Here is a 27469-nt window from a genome sequence, read left to right on the forward strand (position 1 = left end):
GGAGTAGAGAATTCCATACGTAACTTAAGGACAATCTGGTCAGAGGTGAACACAAACTTGAAAGGGTCCCAGGTCAGGCAGGCTTCGGCCGCAAATAAACGGAGGTCCACGGGGCCGCACCTAGGAGTTGGGGACAAAGTTTGGCTGTCTACCAGAAACATTAAGCTTAAGGTGCCGTCTGCCAAACTGGGGCCCAGGTTTATTGGTCCCTACGAGATATTAGAAGTAATTAACCCGGTAGCCTTTCGTTTAAAGCTCCCTCAGGCTTTTAAAATTCCTAATGTTTTCCACAAATCCCTTCTCAAGGTGTACCGCTCCCCAATTCGTCCCGTCCAATCCCCTCCTCCTCCAGTTTTGGTCAAGGGTGCCTTGGAGTACGAAGTCCAGGGCATCCTTGATTCCCGTTTAGTGAGAAAGTCTGTGCAATATTTAGTTCATTGGAAAGGCTATGGCCCAGAGGAGAGGTCCTGGGTCCCCGCTAGTGACATTCATGCCAAGGGGTTGATTAGAAGGTTTCACCTCCTTCACCCTGATAAACCGGGTTTTGAGGGTCCGGAGGCCCCTCTTGGAGGGGGGGGTACTGTCACGTTTCCGCCAGACTTAGGGCCTGCTGTTCCGGTCGCGGCCACTAGGAGGCGCCGTACCGCCACTTTATCGTCCGACTCAGGGACGGCTGTTCCTGCCTCGGCCACTGGAAGGGGCCGTGGTTCTGTCACGTCAGGCTCAGAGCCTACTGTCCCGGCTTTAGCCTCTAGGAGGCGCCGGTCTGTCACGTCGCCGTTAAATTCTGGGTCTGCTGCTCCTGTCGTGGTCACTAGGAGGCGCTATGGCTCGCCCGGGAGTTATGGTGCTGACAGAGTAAGGGCACCTGCGCAGGCATCTGGTGGACGCAGGCTCCGCCCCTCTGTCAGTCATCAAGAGGTTACTGCATCTCCATCTGGCCTGGTCCTGGGGGCGGTACTGATGACATCATCAGTTCAGGAACCTATGAGGGGTGACCTGATCCCTGAAATACCTTGGGACTGGTCTTGCAAGCCGCCGGATATATTCTTGGTTCCCCCCGTGTGTTACTGTGTGAATTACTTTCTGACTGACTCTGACTTTGACCTGGACTTCTGACTCTCCTTCTGCCTAACGATTCTGTACCTCTGCTACTCTTCTGGTTTATGACTTTCGGCCTGAATCTGACTCTGCCTCTGCCTAACGATTCTGTACCTCTGCTACTCTCCTGGTTTATGACTCTCGGCCTGAATCTGACTCTGCTTCTGTCTACCGTTTTTGTACCATTGCTGTCCGACTGGTTTAGACTCGCATATCTCCACGTTTGTGTCCCGTATTGGAACCCCTCTCTGGCGACCGTCCTGCTCTGGTCACTGCTCCTATTCAGACAGCGCCTCCTGGGCTCTGCTATAAATCCAGATCCCTGTATAGGGGTAAAGGGTATCAGTGTTTCTCGGGGTGTTGCCTGGCTGCAGCCCAGACCCGCAGGCAGACGTCACAGGTGTGCTGAATTCATTTAGCTCTGTCTTCTGAAAATACCTGAGTGCTGATTCAGTTTTTGAAGCCTAGCTGCTTCAGGGCCTTTTTCATATCAGCTGGTTGGCTTAGGCTACTTTCACACATCAGTTTTTTGCCATCAGGCAGGATCCGGCTTTTTTTAGAAAAAACGGATCCGGCATAAATTTTGGAGAACTGTAGAAATGGATCCGGTTTTTTGCTGGATCCGTCTCTGTTCCTAGCGGCTGGCCAATTGGATCTGAGCATGCGCAGACTTAAAAAACCGGATCCGGTGGCTGGATCAGTCTTTTTCTGGATCCGGCGCATTCCGGCGCCCATAGACTTTCATTGTAGCAGAAAGCTGGAAGCGCCGGATCCGGCGCTTCCGGCTTTTTCGCCGGAGACAAAAAACGTTACAGTAGCCGTTTTTTCCAGACGCCGGAATGAGACAAGTTGCCGGATCCGGCAAAAAACGGATGAAACGCAATGCCATCCGGCACGATCCGGCGCTAATGCAAGTCAATGGGGAAAAACTGGATCCGGCATTGCATTTTGCCGGATCCGGTTTTACAAAAAAAAGCCGGATCGCGCCTGAAGGCAAAAAACTGATGTGTGAAAGAGGCCTTATGTCTTTGATAGGGTTTTGGCAGATTGCAGACAGCAGCCTTCCTATCCTTTCCTATCTAGGTAGTATTGTGGCCCCGTCTTTGCTCAGTCTATCTTTCTGTCTGTGTTAGTATTTTCATCTTGCTTCACCGTCATTATATGTTGGGGGCTGCCTATCGCTTTGGGGTCTGCTCTGGGGCAGTTTAGATTTCCCCTTTCTTTCTTTAGGCCTATGTATTTCTCCGGCTGTGATTGAGGGGTCTAGGGCATCGTAGGAGCCCCCCACGGCTACTGCTAGTTGTGTTGATAGGTTCAGGGGTCTGCAATCTGATAGTTGCCAACTTCTCTGGTTTTCTGGACTTAGCTTGTATTTCTGCTTTTGCCTCCTACGGTGACTCATTCATAACAGAATCACCCGCCATACCGCAGATTCTAGGGTACTCAATAGCAGGAAAGAATTGTAAAAAAAAAAGTGTGTATATTTTTTCCTCTATATCTCTGAGGCCGTAGGGGGAATTTTTTTTTTCTCTCAATGGAGATAAAGCAATTGTCTGATCGTGTGGAGCAGCTCGCTGCGGAAGTGCGGGGAATTTCCGCCTACCTTGCTCATTCATAGAATCATAGAATCGTAGAGTTGGAAGGGACCTCCTGGGCCATCTGGTCCAACCCCCTGCTCAAAGCAGGATTCGCTAAATCATCCCAGTCAGATGTCTGTCCAGCCTCTGTTTGAAGACTTCCATTGAAGGAGAACTCACCACTTCTCGTGGCAGCCTGTTCCACTCATTGATCACTCTAACTGTCAAAAAGTTTTTTCTAATATCTAATCTGTGTCTCCTCCCATTCAGTTTCATCCCATTGCTTCTAGTCTTTCCTTGTGCAAATGAGAATAAAGTTGATCCTTCTACAATGTGACAGCCCTTTAGATATTTGTAGACAGCTATTAAGTCTCCTCTCAGTCTTCTCTTTTGCAAACTAAACATTCCCAAATCCTGCAACCTTTCCTCATAAGACAGGGTTTGCAGACCGGTCACCATTCTGGTCGCTCTTTTCTGAACTTGCTCCAGTTTGTTGATGTCTTTTTTAAAATGTGGTGCCCAAAACTGGACACAATATTCCAGATGAGGTCTGACCAAAGAGGAGTAGAGGGAAATAATGACTTCACGTGATCTAGACTGTATGCTTCTGTTAATACATCCTAGAATTGCATTTGCCTTTTTTGCTGCTGCATCACACTGTTGACTCATATTCAGTCTGTGATCTATTAGTATACCCAAGTCTTTTTCACATGTGCTGTCACTTAGCCCTATTCCTCCCATTCTATATATGTTTTTTCCATTTTTATTGCCCAGATGTAGTAATTTGCATTTCTCCCTGTTAAAAACCATTCTGTTAGTTGCTGCCCACTTCTCCAGTTTATTTAAATCTTTTTGAATCCTCTCTCTCTTCTCTAGTATTAGCTATCCCTCCTAGCTTTGTGTCATCAGCAAATTTAATCAGTTTACCCTCAATTCCTTCATCTAAATCGTTGATAAAGATGTTGAACAATACAGGGCCCAGGACAGAGCCCTGTGGTACCCCACTTGAGACATTCTTCCAACTGGATGTGCAGCCATTTACGACCACTCTTTGGGTCCGATCACTAAGCCAGTTATGAATCCACCTAACAGTTGCCTTGTCCATTCCATACTTAGTCATTTTTTCAATAAGGATTGTATGAGAGACTTTGTCAAATGCTTTGCTGAAGTCAAGATATACTATAGCTACAGCATTTTGGTTCACATGCTGCTGAACCAAAGATTTCTACACCTGATGTATTTTTTGGGGATCGGTCTAAATTTTTGAATTTCAAAAATAATTGTAAATTATTTTTTGCCTTGAAGCCTAACTCGTCAGGGAGCTCCGCGCAGCAGGTTAAAATTGTCATCTCTTTGCTGAGTGGCGATCCCCAGGATTGGGCGTTTTCTTTGAAACCAGATGATCCTATTCTGACTAATGTGAACGCATTCTTTCAAGCTTTGGGGTTGTTGTATGACGAACCTAATGCCATTGATCAGGCTGAAAAGACCCTGCTGGCATTGAGCCAGGATCATGATTCTGCAGAATTGTACTGTCAAAAATTCCGAAAGTGGGCAGTACTTACTACCTGGAATGATAATGCCTTGGCTGCTCTCTTTCGGAATGGGTTGTCAGAAGCCGTAAAAGATACTATGGTGGGATTTCCTGTTCCCTCTGGTCTTGACGATTCTATGTCATTAGCCATTCAGGTTGATCGGCGTTTGCGCGAACGCAAAGCTGCACGAGAGGTGTTGCCACCTGCTGAACAAATGTCTGAACCTATGCAATGTGATAGAGTTTTTTCCAGAGAGCAGCGTCAGGAGTTCAGAAGGCGTAATAAGTTGTGTTTTTTCTGTGGAGATGCCTCGCATATTATTTCTGTCTGTCCCAAACGAGAGAAACGCTTTGTACACACGTTTTCTGTTGGGGGTGTTCAACCTAAGTTTCTTCTGGCTATTACTTTGATCTGCTCCCTGTCCACATTTTCCGCCAAGGCGTTTGTGGATTCGGGAGCAGCCCTAAACCTAATGGACTTGGATTTTGCTAAATGTTGTGGATTTCCGATGACACCTCTGCAGATGCCTATCCCTTTGAGGGGAATTGATGCTACTCCTTTGGCTAAAAATAAACCCCAGTTTTGGACCCAGGTGGTCATGCGGGTCGCCCCAGACCATCAAGAAAATTGCAGATTTCTAGTGTTGCATAATCTGCATGATACTGTTGTTCTGGGGTTTCCCTGGTTACAGATTCATAATCCAGTTTTGGATTGGAAATCTGTGTCTGTGGTGAGTTGGGGTTGTCGGTGTACCTTTAGTGAGGCTCCGGTGTTTTCCACCTCTCCTCAGTCGCATGATGTTCCTAATTATTTGGCGGACTTTTATGATGTATTTAGTGAGAATGAGTCTGCGTCTCTGCCTCCTCATAGGAGTTATGACTGTGCAATTGAACTGAGCCCGGGGTGTAAATTTCCCAAGGGTCGGCTCTTCAATTTATCTGTACCCGAGCACGAGGCTATGCGATCCTATATTAAGGAGGCGTTGGAGAAGGGTCATATTAGACCATCCTTGTCACCCTTGGGTGCCGGGTTTTTTTTGTAGCCAAAAAGGATGGATCATTAAGACCTTGTATTGATTATCGTGCCCTCAACAAAATTACTGTTAAATATCAGTATCCGTTACCCCTGATTTCTGATCTATTCTCCAGAGTTAAAGGTGCTTGCTGGTTTACCAAGCTTGACCTCAGGGGGGCGTATAATCTTATTCGCATTAAGCATGGGGATGAATGGAAGACGGCGTTTAATACTCCGGAGGGACATTTTGAGTACCTGGTGATGCCTTTTGGGCTCACTAATGCCCCTTCTGTCTTCCAGTGCTTCATGAACGATATTTTCCGAGATTTTGTCGATAAATTTTTGATTATCTATCTGGATGATATTTTGATCTGCTCCAAGGATTGGAATTCTCATGTGGAACATATTCGGACTGTGTTCCGGATCTTGAGGGAGAATTCCCTGTATGTCAAGGGATCTAAATGCCTTTTTGGAGTACAGAGGATTTCTTTTTTGGGATTTATTTTGTCCCCGTCAACTATTGAAATGGACCCGGCCAAGGTACAGGCCATTCACGATTGGGTTCAGCCCACTTCTTTGAAGGCCCTCCAGAAGTTTTTGGGTTTTGCTAATTTTTATCGGAAATTTATAGCAAAATTTTCTAGTATTGCCAAGCCATTGACTGATTTGACTAAAAAGGGTGCTGATGTGTTAAATTGGTCTCCGGAGGCTGTTTCTTCCTTTCAGGAGTTGAAGCGAAGATTCACCTCCGCCCCGGTTTTGCGGCAACCTGATGTCTCACTTCCATTCCAGGTAGAGGTGGATGCTTCTGAGATTGGTGCAGGAGCTGTTTTGTCCCAAAAGGATCCTGTAACATCTAAAATGAATCCCTGTGCTTTCTTTTCCCGAAAGTTCTCTCCATCTGAACGTAACTATGATGTGGGGAATAGGGAACTGTTGGCCATGAAATGGGCATTTGAGGAGTGGAGACATTGGTTGGAGGGAGCTAAGCATCAAGTCGTGGTCCTCACTGACCACAAGAATTTGATTTACCTGGAGTCGGCCAAACGCTTGAACCCTAGACAGGCTAGGTGGGCCTTGTTTTTTACACGTTTTGATTTTGTGGTTTCTTTTCTTCCTGGAACAAAGAATGTCAAGGCAGACGCCCTCTCTAGGAGCTTCCTTGCTGATTCTCCTGTGGTGACCAAGCCTGCTACCATCTTAGGCGAAGGGGTAGTTCTTTCTGCCATCTCGCCCGATTTGAGACGTGCTCTGGAAGAGTTCCAGGAGGATAAACCTGAGCGTTGTCCCAGTGGAAAGTTGTATGTTCCTGACCAGTGGAAGAAGAGAGTGATGTCTGAAGTTCATTGCTCTGCTTTGGCTGGTCATCCAGGTATTTTTGGTACTAGAGATCTGGTGAGTCGGTTTTTTTGATGGCCCTCCTTGTCTCGTGATGTCAGGAATTTTGTGCAGTCCTGTGGGACGTGCTCCCGGTCTAAATCGTGTTCTCGCTCTAGTGAGTTGTTGATGCCTTTGCCTGTCCCCAAGAGGCCATGGACCCATATTTCAATGGATTTCATCTCTGATATGCCTGTCTCTCAGAGGATGACTGTTATTTGGGTGATTTGTGATAGGTTCTCTAAGATGGTTCATCTTGTACCACTCCCTAAGTTGCCATCTTCCTCTGAGTTGGTGCCCCTGTTTTTACAACAGGTGGTTCGTTTGCACGGGATTCCTGAGAACATTGTATCTGACAGAGGAGTGCAGTTTGTGTCTAGATTTTGGAGAACTTTCTGTTCCAGGCTGGGAATTCAGTTGTCCTTCTCCTCTGCTTTTCACCCTCAGACCAATGGGCAGACAGAGAGAACAAACCAGACCTTGGAGTCATATTTGAGATGTTTTATTTCTGCTGATCAGGATGATTGGGTTTCATTTTTGCCCTTGGCCGAATTTGCTTTGAATAATAGAGCTAGTTCTGCCACTTTGATGTCACCTTTTTTTTGTAACTTTGGGTTTCATCCTCAATTTTCTTCAGGGCAGGTGGAGCCCTCTGCCTGCCCAGGTGTTGACACTGTGGTGGAGAGAATGCACCAGATCTGGGACCAAGTGGTGGATAAGTTATCTCTCTCCCAGGAGAAGGCCCAGCGGTTTTCCAACCGACATAGGACCATTCGTCCCCAGTTTAAGGTTGGTGATATGGTGTGGTTATCATCAAAAAATATTGCTATGAAGGTGGCTTCTCCTAAGTTTAAGCCTAGATTTATTGGACCTTACAAGATTGTGGAGATTATTAACCCGGTCTCTTTTCGTTTGGCTCTTCCTGTCACATTTAAAATCCATAATGTGTTCCATAAATCTTTGTTGAAGAGGTTTGTTGAACCTGTTGTTCCGGGGGTGGCACCTCCAGACCCTGTATTGGTTGAAGGTAACATGGAGTATGAGGTAGAGAAAGTACTGGATTCCCGTCTGGCTAGACGGAGACTCCAGTATTTGGTTAAGTGGAAGGGTTATGGTCAGGAGGATAATTCCTGGGTCTCCGCCTCTGATATTCATGCCAAAGGATTGGTGCGTGTCTTTCATCGGGCTCACCCTGATCGCCCTGGTGGCATAGTTGAGGGTTCGGTGACCCCTCCTCAAGGGGGAGGTACTGTTGTGAGTTCATTTTCCCCTTCATTACTGAGGCCCGAGGAACTCCCTCTTCTGGTAAAGAAAGGTAGTGAGCCTGATTGTCAAACACCTGAGGCTGATGATTGTGACTGGCTGAGTGGAGTTACGGACTGGATATAATGCTGCCGACGCCCTTCTGCCCTGCGGGTGATTTCTCTGTGGGATCCTTGGAGACCAGTCTGAATTCCTGCTCCTCCAAAGCTAAGTTTGCTGCTCGGCCTTTTGCTTTTGTGCTTTGACTTTGTTTTTGCTTTGTTTTTCTGGATTTCTGCCATTCCCTGCTGGGGTGTGCTGAATTCATTTAGCTCTGTCTTCTGAAAATACCTGAGTGCTGATTCAGTTTTTGAAGCCTAGCTGCTTCAGGGCCTTTTTCATATCAGCTGGTTGGCTTATGTCTTTGATAGGATTTTGGCAGATTGCAGACAGCAGCCTTCCTATCCTTTCCTATCTAGGTGGTTTTGGGGCCCCGTCTTTGCTCAGTCTATCTTTCTGTCTGTGTTAGTATTTTCATCTTGCTTCACCGTCATTATATGTTGGGGGCTGCCTATCGCTTTGGGGTCTGCTCTGGGGCAGTTTAGATTTCCCCTTTCTTTCTTTAGGCCTATGTATTTCTCCGGCTGTGATCGAGGGGTCTAGGGCATCGTAGGAACCCCCCACGGCTACTGCTAGTTGTGTTGATAGGTTCAGGGGTCTGCAATCTGATAGTTGCCAACTTCTCTGGTTTTCTGGACTTAGCTTGTATTTCTGCTTTTGCCTCCTACGGTGACTCATTCATAACACTCCTGTTTTCTCCACCTCTCCCCAGTCGCATGATGTTCCTGACTATTTGGCTGATTTTTATTATGTATTTAGTGAGAATGAGTCTGCGTCTTTGCCTCCTCATAGGAGTTATGACTGTGCAATTGAGCTGAGCCCTGGGTGTAAATTTCCCAAGGGTCGACTTTTCAATTTATCTGTACCCGAGCACGAGGCTATGCGATCCTATATTAAGGAGTCGTTGGAGAAGGGTCATATTAGACCATGCTCTTCACCCTTAGGTGCTGGGTTTTTTTTTTGTGGCCAAGAAAGATGGTTCATTAAGGCCTTGTATTGACTATCGTTCCCTTGACAAAATTACTGTTAAATATCAGTATCCGTTACCCCTGATTTCTGATTTTTTCTCCAGAGTTAAAGGTGCTTGCTAGTTTACCAAGCTTGACCTCAGGGGGGCGTATAATCTTATTCGCATTAAGCAGGCGGATGAATGGAAGACAGCATTTAACACTCCGGAGAGACATTTTGAGTACCTGGTGATGCCTTTTGGGCTCACTAATTCCCCTTCTGTCTTCCAGTGCTTCATGAATGATATTTTCCGAGATTTTGTGGATAAATTTTTGATCTTCTATCTGGATGATATTTTGATCTTTTCCAAGGATTGGGACTCTCATGTGGAACATGTTCGGACTGTGTTCCGGATTTTGAGGGAGAATTCCCTGTATGTCAAGGGATCGAAATGCCTTTTTGGGGTACAGAGGATTTCATTTTTGGGATTTATTTTGTCTCCGTCGACTATTGAAATGGACCCGGCCAAGGTACAGGCCATTTATGATTGGGTTCAACCCACTTCTTTGAAGGCCCTCCAGAAGTTTTTGGGTTTTGCTAATTTTTATCGTAAATTTATAGCTAATTTTTCTTGTATTGCCAAACCATTGACTGATTTGACTAAGAAGGGTGCTGATGTGTTGAATTGGTCTCGAGAGGCTGTTTCTTCCTTTCAGGAGCTGAAGCGAAGGTTCACTTCTGCCCCGGATTTGCGGCAACCTGATGTCTCACTCCCGTTTCAGGTAGAGGTGGACGCTTCTGAGATTGGTGCAGGAGCTGTTTTGTCCCAAAAAGATCCTGTAACATCTAAAATGAATCCCTGTGCTTTCTCTTCCCGAAAGTTCTCCCCATCCGAACGTAGCTATGATGTGGGGAATCGGGAACTGTTAGCCATGAAATGGGCATTTGATGAGTGGAGACATTAGTTGGAGGGAGCTAAACATCAAGTCGTGGTCCTTACTGACCACAAGAATTTGATTTACCTGGAGTCGGCCAAATGCTTGAATCCTAGACAGGCTAGGTGGGCCTTGTTTTTCACACGTTTTGATTTTGTGGTCTCTTTTCTTCCGGGCACAAAGAATGTCAAGGCAGACGCCCTCTCTAGGAGTTTCTATGCTGATTCTCCTATTGTGACCAAGCCTGCTACCATCTTAGGTGAGGGGGTAGTTCTTTCTGCCATCTTGCCCGATTTGAGACGGGCTCTGGAAGAGTTTCAGGTGGACAAACCTGAGCATTGTCCCATTGGAAAATTGTATGTTCCTGACCAGTGGAGGAAGAGAGTGATGTCTGAGGTTCATTGCTCCGCATTGGCTGGTCATCCAGGTATTTTTGGTTCTAGAGATTTGGTGATTCGGTCTTTTTGGTGGCCCGCCTTGTCTCGTGATGTCAGGAATTTTGTGCAGTCCTGTGGGACTTGCTCCCGGTCTAAACCTTGTTCTCGCTCTAGTGGATTGTTGATGCCTTTGCCGGTGCCCAGGAGGCCATGGACCCATATTTCAATGGATTTTATCTCTGATATGCCTGTCTCTCAGAGAATGACTGTTATTTGGGTGATTTGTGATAGATTCTCTAAGATGGTCCATCTTGTACCACTCCCTAAGTTGCCTTCTTCCTCAGAGTTGGTGCCCTTGTTTTTGCAACAGGTGGTTCGCTTGCACGGGATTCCTGAGAACATTGTATCTGACAGAGGAGTTCAGTTTGTTTCTAGATTTTGGAGGACTTTCTGTTCCAAGCTGGGAATTCAGTTGTCCTTCTCCTCTGCGTTTCACCCTCAAACCAATGGGTAGACGGAGAGAACAAACCAGACTTTGGAGTCGTATTTGAGATGTTTTATTTCTGCTGATCAGGATGATTGGGTTTCATTTTTGCCCTTGGCCGAATTTGCTTTAAATAATAGAGCTAGTTCTGCCACTTTGATATCACCTTTTTTTTGTAACTTTGGGTTTCATCCTCGATTCTCTTCAGGGCAGGTGGAGTCTTCTGCCTGCCCAGGTGTTGACACTGTGGTGGAGAGAATGCTCCAGATCTGGGACCAAGTGGTGGATAAGTTGACTCTCTCCCAGGAAAAGGCCCAGCGGTTTTCCAACCGGCATAGGACCATTGGTCCCCGGTTTAAGGTGGGTGATATGGTTTGGTTGTCATCAAAGAATATCTCTATGAAGGTGGCTTCTCCAAAGTTTAAACCAAGATTTATTGGACCTTACAAGATTTTGGAGATTCTTAATCCTTTCTCTTTTCGATTGGCTCTTCCTGTTACATTCAAGATCCATAACGTGTTTCATAAGTCTCTGTTAAAGAGGTTTGTTGAGCCAGTAGTTCCTGTGGTGGCACCTCCTGATCCTGTATTGGTTGAAGGTAATGTGGAATATGAGGTTGAGAAGATACTGGATTCTCGTCTGGCTAGACGGAGACTCCAGTATTTGGTTAAATGGAAGGGTTATGGCCAGGAGGATAATTCTTGGGTCCCTGCATCCGATATTCATACCGAAAGATTGGATCGTGCTTTTCATCGGGCCCATCCTGATCGCCCTGGTGGCGTGGATGAGGGTTCGGTGACCCCTCCTCAAGGGGGAGGTACTGTTGTGAGTTCATTTTCCCCTTCACCTTTGATGTCTGATGAACTCCCTCTGCTGGTGAAGAGAGGTAGTCAAATTGATTGGGATGGGAAGAACCTGTCATCTGAACAGGCGGAGTGTGATTGGACATCTGGAATTTCTGAGTGGATATAAGGCAGCCGACGCCCTGCAGGGTTTGCTGGTGATCCTTTCTGCTTTGAGCTCTGGCATCTAGTTTTAGTTCCTGTCTACTAAAAGCTAAGTTTTTGCCCTGCTATTATTCCATGAGATTTTGTCTGGTTTCCTTAGTGTTTGTATTCAGCCAGTCCTGGTTGGGACTGGCTGAATTCCATTTTTGTCTCTGATCAGTTGATCTCTTTGCTCTGTTTTCAGAATATACCTGAGTGCTGATATAGTGATTTTGAAGTCTAGCGACTTCAGGGCCTTTTTTCCTATCAGACGGTTGGGACATTTTTGTAGGGTTTTTTGCAGATTGCAGCCAGCATCTTTTCTGTCCTGTTCTATCTAGTTAGTTGGGCCCCATCGTTTGCTCAGCCTGTCTTTCTGTCTGTGTTTGTGTTTTCATCTGTTTTTCACTGACAATACATCTTGGGGGCTGTCTATTGCTTTGGGGTCTGCTCTGGGGCAGTTTAGATTTCCCCTTTCTTTCTTTAGGCTTTTGTAGTTCTCCGGCTGTGACGAGGGGTCTAGGGCACCGTAGGAACCCCCCAGGGCTACTGTTAGTTGTGGTGAATAGGATCAGGGGTCTGCAATCCGATAGCTACCAACCTCTCCAGTTTTCTGGACTTAGCTTGTATTTTTGTTTTCTCCTCCTCCGTTGACTCATTCATAACAGCTTCCTATTCTTCCCCCTTTTCAGAATTGTTAACAATTGTGCTTTGAGAATTTCATTTTTCAAGATTTCCCATCCTTCCTGGACATTTTTGTCTTTAAGGATATCCAGCCATTGGATCCCTCCAGTTCTCTTTCTGAATCCCTTAAAATCTGCCTTTCTGAAATCTAACCTTGACGTCTGAGTCTTCACAGGTCTTCCTCCTCTAGTTATTCAAAATTCTAAAATAGCATGGTCGCTACCTCCTAGGGTCCCAGCCACTTTTACCTCCACAACCATTTCCTCCCTGTTTATAAGGATTAGATCCAAGGTAGCAGTTCCCCTTGTTTTCTCCCCTACCTTTTGGAAGATAAAGTTGTCAGCAAGAGAGGATAAGAATTTCCTTGACCTGTTAGTTTTGCCTGAGAGAGATTCCCAACAAATGTCTGGATAGTTGAAATCTCCCATGACAACTATGTCATATTTTTTGGAGAACTTGGCCATTTGATGCATAAAGAGTTCATCCATATCTTCAGCTTGCACAGGCGGCCTGTAGTAAATGCCTACAATGGTGTCCTTTCCATTGTTCTGTCCTTGTATTCTTACCCAAACCGTTTCCACAGAACTCCCAGTCTCTGAAGCTTCAATCTCTGTGCAGATATACGCGTTTCTACCATACAATGCGACACCTCCTCCTCGTTTATCAAGTCTGTTTCTTGCAAATAAGTTGTATCCTTCTAGTCTTGTATTCCAATCATGTGTATCGTCCCACCAAGTTTCAGTGATTCCAATGACATCATATTTCTTTTCCTGTGTTAGTAGTTCCAATTCTCCTTGTTTGTTGCCCATGCTTTGTGCATTAGTATAGAAACATTTTAGTTTGTGATTGGTTTCTCTTTCTCCAATATTTGTATTAATTAGATTCTTTCGTCTTTGTTCTTCCTTTCCACTTCTAATAGCAGAGTTCTCAATAGCATTTTTCAGGTGTATGGCTTTTTCTGGTCTTTTGCTTCCCTTCCCATGTTGTTCTAGCGTAAAGCTCTCCTTACAAGTGTAGCAAGGCGTAACACAGTGTAACACAGTACTGCATGTACCTCAAGTAAGCGCTAGAGAGGAGACCACACAACCCATCTGAGAGATTCCTAAGTTGCTTCCAGGCTAATCAGCTCCTGTGCCATCTTTAATCTGGACCCTGGACTGCACTTACAAAGTAAAGGTAGATAAACTGCACCCTGTTGTGTCCTTGCCTTCTTCCTGCAACTTCTTCAGCACTGCTACATCTCTGTGCCATACACAGCACCCTCTTCCTCAACACCTATCCTCTTCATCTACTCTGCCCTGGGACAACAGCACTACCTGTGGAGGGCTATACCATCATTGCTGCACCCCACCACCTCTCCTAGAGGATCTGTCTGCAGCGTCGGCTGTTATGAATGGGTCACCGCGGAGGAAAAAACCAAAACAAGCTAAGTCCCAGAAAAAACAGAGAGGTTGGTAACTATGCAGATTGCAGATCCCTGATCCTAACCACACAACTAGCGGCAGCCGTGGAGCTTTCCTACGATGATGCTAGACTCCTCGTCACCGCCGGAGGACTAAATAAGCCTAAAGCAAGAAAGGGGGAACTAACTGCCCCAGAGCAGACCCCAAAGGAAAGATAGCCCCCCACATGTATTGATGGTGAAACAAGATGAAAGCACAAACACAGGCAGGAAAATAGGCTGAGCAAACGATGGGGCCCGACTAACTAGAAAGGACAGGAAAGGAAAGACACTGTCTGCAACCTGCAAAAAACCCTACAAAAATAACGTCCAACACTTCTGATAACAAAATTAACCCTGAAGTCACTAGACTTCTCCCACTATATCAGCACTCTGAAATATTCTGAGACAGAGCAAACAGAGGCCAATCTCAAAAGGGACAAAAAGCAAATAGGCAAATACAGATAAATAACAGTGAAAATTCAGCACAGCCCCAGCCGGGGCTACCTGACCACACAAAAAACTGAATAGACCAACAAAATCAAGTGTGAACATTAGCAGAAAAACTTAGCTTTAGATGACTGGAACAGAGCTGAAAACCATGAGCTGAAAAGCCAGAAGGAATCACCAGCACCAGAATAGGGCGTCAGCTGACTTAAATCCAGTCTGAAAATTCCTGAAGTCCAATCGTCATCCTCATTATCAGGTGGCAGATCTCTACTGATTAAATCAGCCTCACTACCTCCTGTTACCACCAGAGGGAGCCTGGAAGGAGAACTCACAACTGGTAGACCAGAAACTGAACTCACAACAGTACCCCCCCTTGAGGAGGGGTCACCGAACCCTCATCCACGCCACCAGGCCGATCAGGATGGGCCCGGTGAAAAGCACGAACCAATCTATTGGCATGAATATCGGAGGTAGAGACCCAAGAATTATCCTCCTGGCCATAACCCTTCCATTTGACCAAATATTGGAGTCTCTGTCTAACCAAACGAGAATCCAATATTTTCTCTTCCTCATATTCCACATTGCCTTCAACCAACACAGGGTCAGGAGGTGCTGCCATAGGAAGCACTGGCTCAACAAACCTCTTCAACAGAGATTTGTGAAATACATTATGGATTTTGAACGTAACTGGAAGAGCCAATCGAAAAGAAACAGGATTAAGAATCTCCAAAATCTTATAAGGTCCAATAAATCTTGGCTTAAATTTTGGAGATGCAACCTTCATAGGAATATTCTTAGACGACAACCAAACCATATCATTCACTTTAAACCGGGGACCAATGGTCCTATGCCGGTTGGAAAATCGCTGGGCCTTTTCCTGAGAGAGTGACAACTTATCCACCACTTGGTACCATATCTGCTGCATTCTCTTAACCACAGTGTCCACACCTGGGCAGGATGAAGATTCCACTTGCCCTGAAGAGAATCGAGGATGAAACCCAAAATTACAGAAAAAGGGTGACATCAAAGTGGCAGAACTAGCTCTATTGTTCAACGCGAATTCAGCCAAGGGCAAAAATGAGACCCAATCATTCTGATCAGCAGATATAAAACATCTTAAATAAGACTCCAAGGTCTGGTTTGTTCTCTCAGTCTGCCCATTGGTCTGGGGATGAAACGCAGAGGAGAAGGATAACTGAATTCCCAGATTGGAACAAAAGGCTTTCCAGAATCTGGAAACAAACTGGACCCCTCTATCGGACACAATGTTCTCAGGAATCCCATATAACCGAACCACCTGTTGTAAAAACAAGGGCACCAACTCAGCGGAAGATGGCAACTTTGGGAGTGGTACAAGATGGACCCTCTTCGAAAATCTATCACAAATCACCCAGATAACAGTCATTCTCTGAGAGACAGGAAGATCAGAAATAAAATCCATTGAGATATGGGTCCATGGCCTCTTGGGCACCGACAGGGGCATCAGCAACCCACTAGAACGAGAACAGGGTTTAGAACGAGAACAAGTCCCACAGGACTGTACAAAATTCCTGACATCATGAGATAAGGCAGGCCACCAAAAAGACCAACTCACCAAATCTCTGGTACCAAAAATACCTGGATGACCAGCCAATGCGGAGCAATGAATTTCAGACATCACTCTCTTTCTCCACTGGTCAGGAACATACAATTTTCCCATAGGGCAACGCTCAGGTTTATCCTCCTGAGATTCCTCCAGGGCGCGTCTCAAATCGGGCGAAATGGGAGAAAGAACTACCCCCTCACCTAGGATGGTAGTAGGCTCAGTCATATTAAGAGAATCGGCAAAGAAACTCCTAGAAAGGGCGTCTGCCTTAACATTCTTAGTGCCCGGAAGAAAAGAGACCACAAAATTAAAACGCATGAAAAACAAGGCCCTTCTAGCCTGTCTAGGATTCAAGCATTTGGCCGACTCCAGATAAATCAAATTTTTGTGATCGGTGAGGACCACAACTTGATGTCTAGCTCCCTCCAACCAATGTCTCCACTCCTCAAATGCCCATTTCATGGCCAACAATTCCCGATTCCCCACGTCATAGTTGCGTTCAGATGGGGAGAACTTTTGAGAAAAGAAGGCACAGGGATTCATCTTAGAAGTCACAGGGTCCTTTTGGGACAAAACAGCTCCTGCACCAATCTCAGAAGCATCTACCTCCACCTGAAATGGAAGTGAGACATCAGGTTGCCGTAAAACTGGAGCTGAAGTAAATCTCTGCTTAGGCTCCTGAAATGCTGAGAAAGCCTCAGGAGACCAATTCAGCACATCAACGCCCTTCTTGGTCAGATCAGTCAGTGGTTTTACAATACCAGAAAAATTACCTATAAATTTACGATAGAAATTAGCAAAGCCCAAAAACTTCTGGAGGGCCTTCAAAGAAGTAGGCTGAACCCAATCATAAATGGCCTGTACCTTGGCCGGGTCCATTTCAATAGTCGATGGAGACAAGATAAATCCCAAAAATGAAATCCTCTGTACACCAAAGAGGCATTTCGATCCCTTAACAAACAGGGAATTCTCCCTCAAAATCCGGAACACAGTCCGGACGTGTTCCACATGAGAATCCCAATCACTAGAAAAGATCAAAATATCATCCAGATAGATGATCAAAAATTTATCCACAAAATCTCGGAAAATATCATTCATGAAGCACTGGAAGACAGAAGGGGCATTAGTGAGCCCAAAAGGCATCACCAGGTCCTCAAAATGTCTCTCCGGAGTATTAAATGCTGTCTTCCATTCATCCGCCTGCTTAATGCGAATAAGATTATACGCCCCCCTGAGGTCAAGCTTGGTAAACCAGCAAGCACCTTTAACTCTGGAGAAAAGATCAGAAATCAGGGGTAACGGATACTGATATTTAACAGTAATTTTGTCAAGGGAACGATAATCAATACAAGATCTTAATGAACCATCTTTCTTGGCCACAAAAAAACCCCCAGCACCTAAAGGTGACGAGGATGGTCTAATATGACCCTTCTCCAATGACTCCTTAATATAGGATCGCATAGCATCATGTTCGGGTACAGATATGTTGAAAAGCCGACCCTTGGGAAATTTACACCCAGGCATCAACTCAATTGCACTGTCATAACTCCTATGAGGAGGCAAAGACGCAGACTTACTCTCACTAAATACATCAGAGAATTCAGCCAGATAATCAGGAATATCATGAGACTGAGAAGAGGAGGAGAAAACAGGAGCGTCCCTAAGAACACACTGACAACCCCAACTCACCACAGACCCAGATTTCCAATCCAAAACTGGATTATGAGTTTGCAACCAAGGAAAACCCAGAACAATAGTATCATGCAAATTATGCAGCACCAGAAATTTACAACTTTCTTGGTGGTCTGGGGCAACTCGCATTATCACCTGGGTCCAAAACTGAGGTCTATTCTCCACCAAAGGAGTGGCATCAATACCCCTCAAAGGAATAGGCGTCCGCAGAGGCGTCATGGAAAAACCACAACGTTTAGCAAAGTCCAAATCCATCAGATTCAACGCTGCTCCTGAATCCACAAAAGCCTTAGTGGAAAATGTGGACAAGGAGCAGATCAGAGTAATTGCCAAAAGGAACTTAGGTTGTACACTGCCCACAGCAAATGTGTGTGCAAAACGTTTCTCTCGTTTAGGGCAGACAGAAATAGTATGAGAGGCATCTCCACAGAAAAAACACAGCTTATTACGCCTTCTAAACTCCCGACGTTGCGCCCTAGACAAAACCCCATCGCATTGCATAGGTTCAGACGTTTGTTCAAAAGGTGGCAACGCCTCCCGTGTAGTTTTACGTTCACGTAAACGCCGATCAACTTGAATGGCTAATGACATAGAATCATCCAGACCAGAGGGAACAGGAAATCCCACCATAATATCTTTTACGGTCTCTGCAAACCTTTCCGAAAGAGAGCTGCCAAAGCACCATCATTCCATGTAGTAAGGACCGCCCACTTTCGGAATTTTTGACAGTATAACTCTGCAGGATCCTGACCCTGGTTTAATGCCAACAGGGTTCTCTCAGCTTGATCAACAGCATTAGGTTCATCATACAACAACCCCAAGGCTTCAAAAAATCCATCCACATTAGTCAAAATAGGATTTTCAGGTGTCAGAGAAAAAGCCCAATCCTGGGGATCGCCGCGCAGCAAAGAGATGACAATTTTAACCTGCTGCACAGAGCTCCCCGATAAGTTAGGCTTCAAGGCAAGAAATAATTTACAATTATTCTTAAAATTCAGAAATTTAGACCGATCCCCAGAAAACACATCAGGAGTAGGAATCTTGGGTTCAGCAGCATGTGACTGAATAAAGTAGGTGGAAATTCCCTGCACTTCAGCAGCAAGTTGCTCCCCACGATCAGACAGTTGCTTAATCTTCATTAGGAAAAAAAAAATCCTCCTACAGCCCCAGAGAAAAAGAGGAAAAAATACATAAAAAAAAAATTCTGACTTTTTTTTTTTTTTTAACAACCTTTTCCTGCTTTTGAGTACCCTAGAATATGCGGTATGGTTGGTGATTCTGTTATGAATGGGTCACCGAGGAGGAAAAAAACAAAACAAGCTAAGTCACAGAAAACCAGAGAGGTTGGTAACTATGCAGATTGCAGATCCCAGATCCTAACCACACAACTAGCAGCAACCGTGGAGCGTACCTACGATGATCCTAGATGCCTCTTCACCGCCGGAGGACTAAATAAGCCTAAAGCAAGAAAGGGGAAAACTAACTGCCCCAGAGCAGACACCAAAGGAAAGACAGCCCCCACACGTATTGACGGTGAAGCAAGATGAAAACACAAACACAGGCAGGAAAATAGGCTGAGCAAACGATGGGGCCCAAACTAACTAGAAAGGACAGGAAAGGAAAGACACTGTCTGCAATCTGCCAAAAAGCATGTTCAACACTTCTGATAACAAGATTAACCCTGAAGTCACTAGACTTCTCCCACTATATCAGCACTCTGAAATATTCTGAGACAGAGCAAAAAAGAGGTCAATCTAATAAGGGACAAAAAGCAAATTGGCAAATACAGATAAATAAGAGTGGAAATTCAGCACAGCCCCCAGCCGGAGCTGGCTGACCACACAAAAAACTGAATAGACCAACAAAATCAAGTGTGAACATTAGCAGAAAAACTTAGCTTGAGCAGACTGGAACAGAGCTGAACACCAAGAGCTGAAAAGCCAGAAGGAATCACCAGCACCAGAACAAGGCGTCGGCTGACTTAAATCCAGTCTGAAATTCCTGAGGTCCAATCGTCATCCTCATTATCAGGTGATCTACTGATTAAATCAGCCTCACTACCTCCTGTTACCACCAGAGGGAGCCTGGAAGGAGAATTCACAACTGGTAGACCAGAAAATGAACTCACAACAGTCGGCTTAACATCTTCATTGCCGAACACCACAGGTGGCGTCACAAATCACTCATAAAGTTTATTTCATCACTCAATACTCTTTTACATGGGCGCCCAGGGTCACAGACCGGGTCACCACTGCTGTGACATTCCCCGCTGAAGGACCGGCCCGGTACCGAGTACCCCACAGCCCTGGGAGGGCGACCCAAATACTCAGTGCTATTATATTTGATCTTTAAATGAACACTGTAATAGACAAAGAGCCATGTGCATCCAGAACTGCTTTCAACCAGTTTTTCTTAAACTGCTCTGTGGCACACTAGGGTCTCAAGATACACAGCTGCATGCAGGGGAGAGGGAGGGAGATGTAGCTTGTGAAGGGGGATCTTTGCTGGAGCATGTAATTCACAAAACCAAGGAGATGTAGCAGAGCTCTTTATGTGTGACTGAACAATAAGACTTATGCCACATTTCTTGACATCTCTGTAGGACTTTCCCACTCCAGGAGTAACAGGCGATGTCTCCGTAGGACTTTCCCACTCCCGGAGTGACAGGCGATGTCTCCGTAGGACTTCCCCACTCCAGGAGTGACATGTGATGTCTCCGTAGGACTTTCAGACTCCCGGAGTAACAGGAGATGTCTCTGTAGGATTTCCACACTCAAGGAGTAACAGGTGACGTCTCCGTAGGACATTCCCACTCCAGGAGTGACAGTCGATGTTTCTGTAGGACTTCCCCACTCCAGGAGTGACAGGCGACGTCTCTCCATGTTAATATCCGGGTAGTTGATGTCCCTCCTTGTTGTGGGGGACTTTAACTACGCGGATATTAACTGGGAAACAGAGACCTGCGAAACCCATAAAGGCCACAGGTTTCTGCTAATAACCAAGACACATTATCTCTCACAATTGGTGCAGCACTTTACACCTAATACTGTCTAACAGACCTGACAGAATAACAGATCTGCAGGTGGTCGGGCATCTAGGAAATAGCGACCACACTATTGTACAGTGTCACTTGTGTTTCGCTAGGGGGACTTGTCAGGGAGTCACAAAAACACTGAACTTTAGGAAGGCAATGTTTGACCAGCTTAGAGATGCCCTTAAAGGGAATCTGTCACCTAGTTTTTGAATATCAGCTGCGGGCATCGCCATCAGGGGATTATCTCCAGCATTCTGTAATGCATTCTGTAATGCTGTAGATAAGCCCCCGATGTAACCTGAAAGAGAAGAAAAACGAGTTAGATTATACTCACCCTGGCGTTCGGTCCGGTCTGATGGGTGTCGCGGTCCGGTCCGGCGCCTCCTATCTACTAACGGTGACGTCCTCTTCTTTGCTTCCCATCGTAACTCCTGCACAGGCGCACTGCTCTGTCCTCAACAGGGCAGAGCAGAGTACTGCAGTGTGCAGGCGCTGGGAGAGGACCGGCGCGTGCGCACTGCAGTATTCTGCTCTGCCCTCAACAGGGCAGAGCAGTGCGCCTGCGCAGGAGTCACGATGGGAAGCAAAGAAGAGGACGTCACCGTCAGAAGATGGGAGGCGCCGGACCGGACCGCGACACCCATCGGACCGGACCGAACGCCAGGGTGAGTATAATCTAACTCGTTTTTCTTCTCTTTCAGGTTACATCGGGGGCTTATCTACAGCATTACAGAATGCATTATAGAATGCTGGAGATAATCCCCTGATGGCGGTGGCCGGCTGCTGATACTCGAAAACTAGGTGACAGATTCCCTTAATCTGGTGACTGGGACAATGTCCTCAGAAATAAGAATACAGATAATAAATGGGAAATGTGTAAGAACATCCTAAATAGGCGCTGTAAGCGGTTTATACCTTGTGGGAATAAAAGGAGAAGAAATAGGAAAAACCCAATGTGGCGAAAGAAAGAAGTAAGAGGGGCGATTACCAGTAACAAGAAAGCATTGACACTACTAAAGCAGGACGGCCCCGCTGAGGATCTAACAACTACAGGGAGAAAATACTTTATCTAAAAAACTAATTACAGCTGCCAAAAAGGAAACAGAGAAGCACAAAGGAGAGTAACACTAATCCCAAGCTGTCCTTCAGCTATATCAATAGTAACAGAATCATAAGTGACAGTGTAGGAACCTTATAAAACTGTGAGGAAAGAATGGTTGTAGATGACGAGGAAAAAGCGAATATATTACACACCTTCTTCTCCACGGTATTCACGATGGAAAATGAAATGCCGAGAGACCAAGAAAACCTGATATTAAGGGTCACCAATCTAACCCAAGAAGAGGGGCGAAACCGGCTACATAAGATTACAATAGATAAATCTCTGGGTTCGGATGGCATACACCCACGAGTACTAAGAGAACTAAGTCATGTAATATAATAGACAAACCATTATTTCTTATATTTAGAGACTCTATAGCGACGGGGTCTGTTCCACAGGACTGGCGCAAAGCAAATGTGGTACCAATATTCAAAAAGGCTCTAAAAGTGACCTGGAAATTATAGGCCAGTGAGTCTAACCTCTATTGTTGGTAAAATATGTGAAGGGTTTCTGAGGGATGTTATTCTGGATTATCTCAATGAGAATAACTGCGTAACTCCATATCAGCATGGGTTTATGAGGAATCACTCCTGTCACACCACTCTAATCAGCTTTTATGAAGAGGTAAGCTATAGACTGGACCAAGGTGAGTCATTGGACGTGGTATATCCTGATTTTCCCAACGCGTTTGATACCGTGCCACACAAGAGGTTGGTACACAAAATGAGAATGCCGGGTCTGGGGGAAAATGTGTGTAAATGGGTAAGTAACTGGCTGAGTGATAGAAAGCAGAGGGTGGTTATAAATGGTATATTCTCTAACTGGGTCACTGTGACCAGTGGGGTTCTGCAAGGGTCGGTGTTGGGACCTATTCTCTTCAACATATTTATTAACGATCTGGTAGAAGGTTTACACAGTAAAATATCGATATTTGCAGATGATACAAAACTATGTAAAGCAGTCAGTACAAGAGAAGATCGTATTCTGCTACAGATGGATCTGGATAAGTTGGGAACTTGGGCCGAAAGGCGGCAGATGGGGTGTAACAATGATAAATGTAAGGTTATACACATGGGAGGAAGGAATCAATATCACCATTACACACTGAACAGGAAACCACTGGGTAAATCTGACATGGAGAAGGACTTGGGGATCCTAGCTAATGATAAACTTACCTGGAGCAGCCAGTGCCAGGCAGCGGCTACCAAGGCAAACAGGATCATGGGGTGCATTAAAAGAGGTCTGGATACACATGATGAGAGCATTATACTGCCTCTGTACAAACCCCTGGTTAGACCGCACATGGAGTACTGGGTACAGTTTATAGCACCGGTGATCAGGAAGGATATAATGGGACTAGACGAGTACAAAGGAGGGCAGCAAAATTAATAAAGGGGATGGGGGAACTACAATACCCAGAGAGATTAGCAAAATTAGGATTTAGTCTAGAAAAAAGACGACTGAGGGGCGATCTAATAACCATGTATAAGTATATAAGGGGGCAATACAAATATCTCTCCGAGGATCTGTTTATACCAAGGAAGGTGACGGTCACAAGGGGGCATTCTCTGCGTCTGGAGGAGAAAAGGTTTCTCCACCAACATAGAAGAGGATTCTTTACTGTTAGGGCACTGAGAATCTGGAATTCCCTGCCTGAGGAGGTGGTGATGGCGAACTCAGTCGAGGGGTTCAGGAGAGGCCTGTATGTCTTCCTGGAGTGGAACAATATTGTATCTTACAGTTATCAGGTTCTTTAGAAGGACGTAGATCTGGGGATTTATTCTGACAGAATATAGGCTGAACTGGATGGACACAGGGCTTTTTTCGGCCTTGCTAACTATGACTCTGACTCCATCACTCATGGGTTCTCACCTCGTTCTGTCACAGATGACAGTCTCTGGGTGAACTCTATATCAGACGCGTCGATTACGCACAGCTCCTGGTCCATGTCTAGAGGTCTCTGATGGTCTCTACCCTTGTAAGTGGCTGACGATTTACCTGCACCAGAAAAGCGAGAGACGTGACTGCTCTGACTTCAGCACAGACACTGAAGACACAAGAAATAAAGAAGCGGCCTGACCTCCCGCCTGGTCCCCTACACCCAGCAGAACCGGCATCCATCTGTCCACCATCAAGTCCGGGTCCAGGATCAGTGTTGGTCTGAGCACGGAATAGCAGCCACTGGCGCGGAGCAGTGCCGCTCGTGTCACAGTCTCGGTGTTCATGGGAAGCCGTTCTTTTTCCCACAGCAATGTCTCGGAGGGGGAGCTCAGCAGCTGCAGTAAATGCTCTGGTACTCCGTGTTCTTGGTTTGGAGACTCGAGAGAATCTCTTATATCATCTGGACCCACAGACACGTCATGCCCCTGACAGACGGACCACCACTTGGCCAGCAAACGTGTACAGCGAGTCCATGGCAGACAGCCGAGGTAGGAGATGGAGGCAGAGACCAGAAGAGCATCGGTCTGGAGAGACTGGAGACGTCGCTGAGCGGCCTGGAAGATAGAGGAGTCCAAAATCATAGAGAATTATCCATAGCATATCCCCCATAACACCACCACCACATCCACAGCATATCCCCCATAATACCACCACCACATCCACAGCATATCCCCCATAATACCACCGCCACATCCACAGCATATCCCCCATAACACCACCACCACATCCACAGCATATCCCCCATAACACCACCGCCACATCCACAGCATATCCCCCATGATCCCACCACCACATCCACAGCATATCCCCCATGATCCCACGACCACATCCACAGCATATCCCCCATAACACCACCGCCACATCCACAGCATATCTACCATAATACCACCACCACATCCACAGCATATCCCCCATAATACCACCGCCACATCCACAGCATATCCCCCATAACACCACCGCCACATCCACAGCATATCCCCCATGATCCCACCACCACATCCACAGCATATCCCCCATGATCCCACGACCACATCCACAGCATATCCCCCATAACACCACCGCCACATCCACAGCATATCTACCATAATACCACCGCCACATCCACAGCATATCCCCCATAACACCACCGCCACATCCACAGCATATCCCCCATGATCCCACCACCACATCCACAGCATATGCCCCATGATCCCACCACCACATCCACAGCATATCCCCCATGATCCCACCACCACATCCACAGCATATCCCCCATAACACCACCACCACATCCACAGCATATCTCCCATAACACCACCGCCACATCCACAACATATCCCCCATAACACCACCACCACATCCACAGCATATCCCCCATAATACCACGGCCACATTCACAGCATATCCCCCATAACACCACCACCACATCCACAGCATATCCCCCATAATACCACCGCCACATCCACAACATATCCCCCATAACACCACCACCACATCCACAGCATATCCCCCATAATACCACCGCCACATTCACAGCATATCCCCCATAACACCACCACCACATCCACAGCATATCCCCCATGATCCCACGACCACATCCACAGCATATCCCCCATAACACCACCGCCACATCCACAGCATATCTACCATAATACCACCACCACATCCACAGCATATCCCCCATAATACCACCGCCACATCCACAGCATATCCCCCATAACACCACCGCCACATCCACAGCATATCCCCCATGATCCCACCACCACATCCACAGCATATCCCCCATGATCCCACGACCACATCCACAGCATATCCCCCATAACACCACCGCCACATCCACAGCATATCTACCATAATACCACCGCCACATCCACAGCATATCCCCCATAACACCACCGCCACATCCACAGCATATCCCCCATGATCCCACCACCACATCCACAGCATATCCCCCATGATCCCACCACCACATCCACAGCATATCCCCCATGATCCCACCACCACATCCACAGCATATCCCCCATGATCCCACCACCACATCCACAGCATATCCCCCATAACACCACCACCACGTCCACAGCATATCTCCCATAACACCACCACCACATCCACAGCATATCCCCCATAACACCACCACCACATCCACAGCATATCCCCCATAATACCACCGCCACATCCACAGCATATCCCCCATAATACCACCGCCACATCCACAACATATCCCCCATAACACCACCACCACATCCACAGCATATCCTCCATAATACCACCGCCACATCCACAACATATCCCCCATAACACCACCACCACATCCACAGCATATCCCCCATAATACCACCGCCACATTCACAGCATATCCCCCATAACACCACCACCACATCCACAGCATATCCCCCATAACACCACCGCCACATCCACAGCATAGCCCCCATGATCCCACCACCACATCCACAGCATATCCCCCATGATCCCACGACCACATCCACAGCATATCCCCCATAACACCACCGCCACATCCACAGCATATCTACCATAATACCACCGCCACATCCACAGCATATCCCCCATAACACCACCGCCACATCCACAGCATATCCCCCATGATCCCACCACCACATCCACAGCATATCCCCCATGATCCCACCACCACATCCACAGCATATCCCCCATAACACCACCACCACATCCACAGCATATCTCCCATAACACCACCACCACATCCACAGCATATCCCCCATAACACCACCACCACATCCACAGCATATCCCCATAACACCACCACCACATCCACAGCATATCCCCCATGATCCCACCACCACATCCACAGCATATCCCCCATGATCCCACCACCACATCCACAGCATATCCCCCATAACACCACCACCACATCCACAGCATATCACCTATAACACCACCATCACATCCACAGCATATCCCCCATAACACCACCACCACATCCACAGCATATCCCCCATAACACCACCACCACATCCACAGCATATCTCCATAATACTACCACCACATCCACAGCATATCCCCCATAACACCACCACCACATCCACAGCATATCCCCCATAACATCACCACCACATCCACAGCATATCTCCATACCACCGCCACATCCACAGCATATCTCCATAATACCACCGCCACATCCACAGCATATCCCCCATAATACCACCGCCACATCCACAGCATATCCCCCATAACACCACCACCACATCCACAGCATATCCCCCATAACACCACCGCCACATCCACAGCATATCCCCCATGATCCCACCACCACATCCACAGCATATCCCCCATGATCCCACCACCACATCCACAGCATATCCCCCATAACACCACCGCCACATCCACAGCATATCTCCCATAATACCACCGCCACATCCACAGCATATCCCGCATAACACCACTGCCACATCCACAGCATATCCCCCATGATCCCACCACCACATCCACAGCATATCCCCCATGATCCCACCACCACATCCACAGCATATCCCCCATGATCCCACCACCACATCCACAGCATATCCCCCATGATCCCACCACCACATCCACAGCATATCCCCCATGATCCCACCACCACATCCACAGCATATCCCCATAACACCACCACCACATCCACAGCATATCCCCATAACACCACCACCACATCCACAGCATATCTCCATAATACCACCACCACATCCACAACATATCCCCCATAACACCACCACCATATCCACAGCATTTCTCCATAATATCACCACCACATCCACAGCATATCTCCCATAACACCACCACCACATCCACAGCATATCGCCCATAACACCACCACCACATCCACAGCATATCCCCCATAACACCACCACCACAT

General features: G+C 46.6%; 1 protein-coding gene across 2 annotated transcripts in view; it reads right to left on the reverse strand.

Annotated features, from left to right (window-relative positions):
• DNHD1 (dynein heavy chain domain 1) overlaps positions 1-27469 on the reverse strand; it is a 185293-nt gene that overhangs the window by 75888 nt on the left and 81936 nt on the right. For both annotated transcript variants that reach the window (XM_073559822.1, XM_073559821.1), the window contains exons 5-6: positions 23765-24179; positions 23557-23682 (exon numbers count right to left, since the gene is read on the reverse strand). In XM_073559822.1, the coding sequence (XP_073415923.1) occupies positions 23557-23682; positions 23765-24179 (541 nt within the window). The remainder of the gene's footprint in view (positions 1-23556; positions 23683-23764; positions 24180-27469) is intronic.

This window comes from Dendrobates tinctorius, unplaced genomic scaffold (assembly GCF_039654945.1).
Source record: "Dendrobates tinctorius isolate UK_male_01 unplaced genomic scaffold, ASM3965494v1 ptg000275l, whole genome shotgun sequence".
Classification (NCBI taxonomy): Eukaryota; Metazoa; Chordata; class Amphibia; order Anura; family Dendrobatidae; genus Dendrobates; species Dendrobates tinctorius.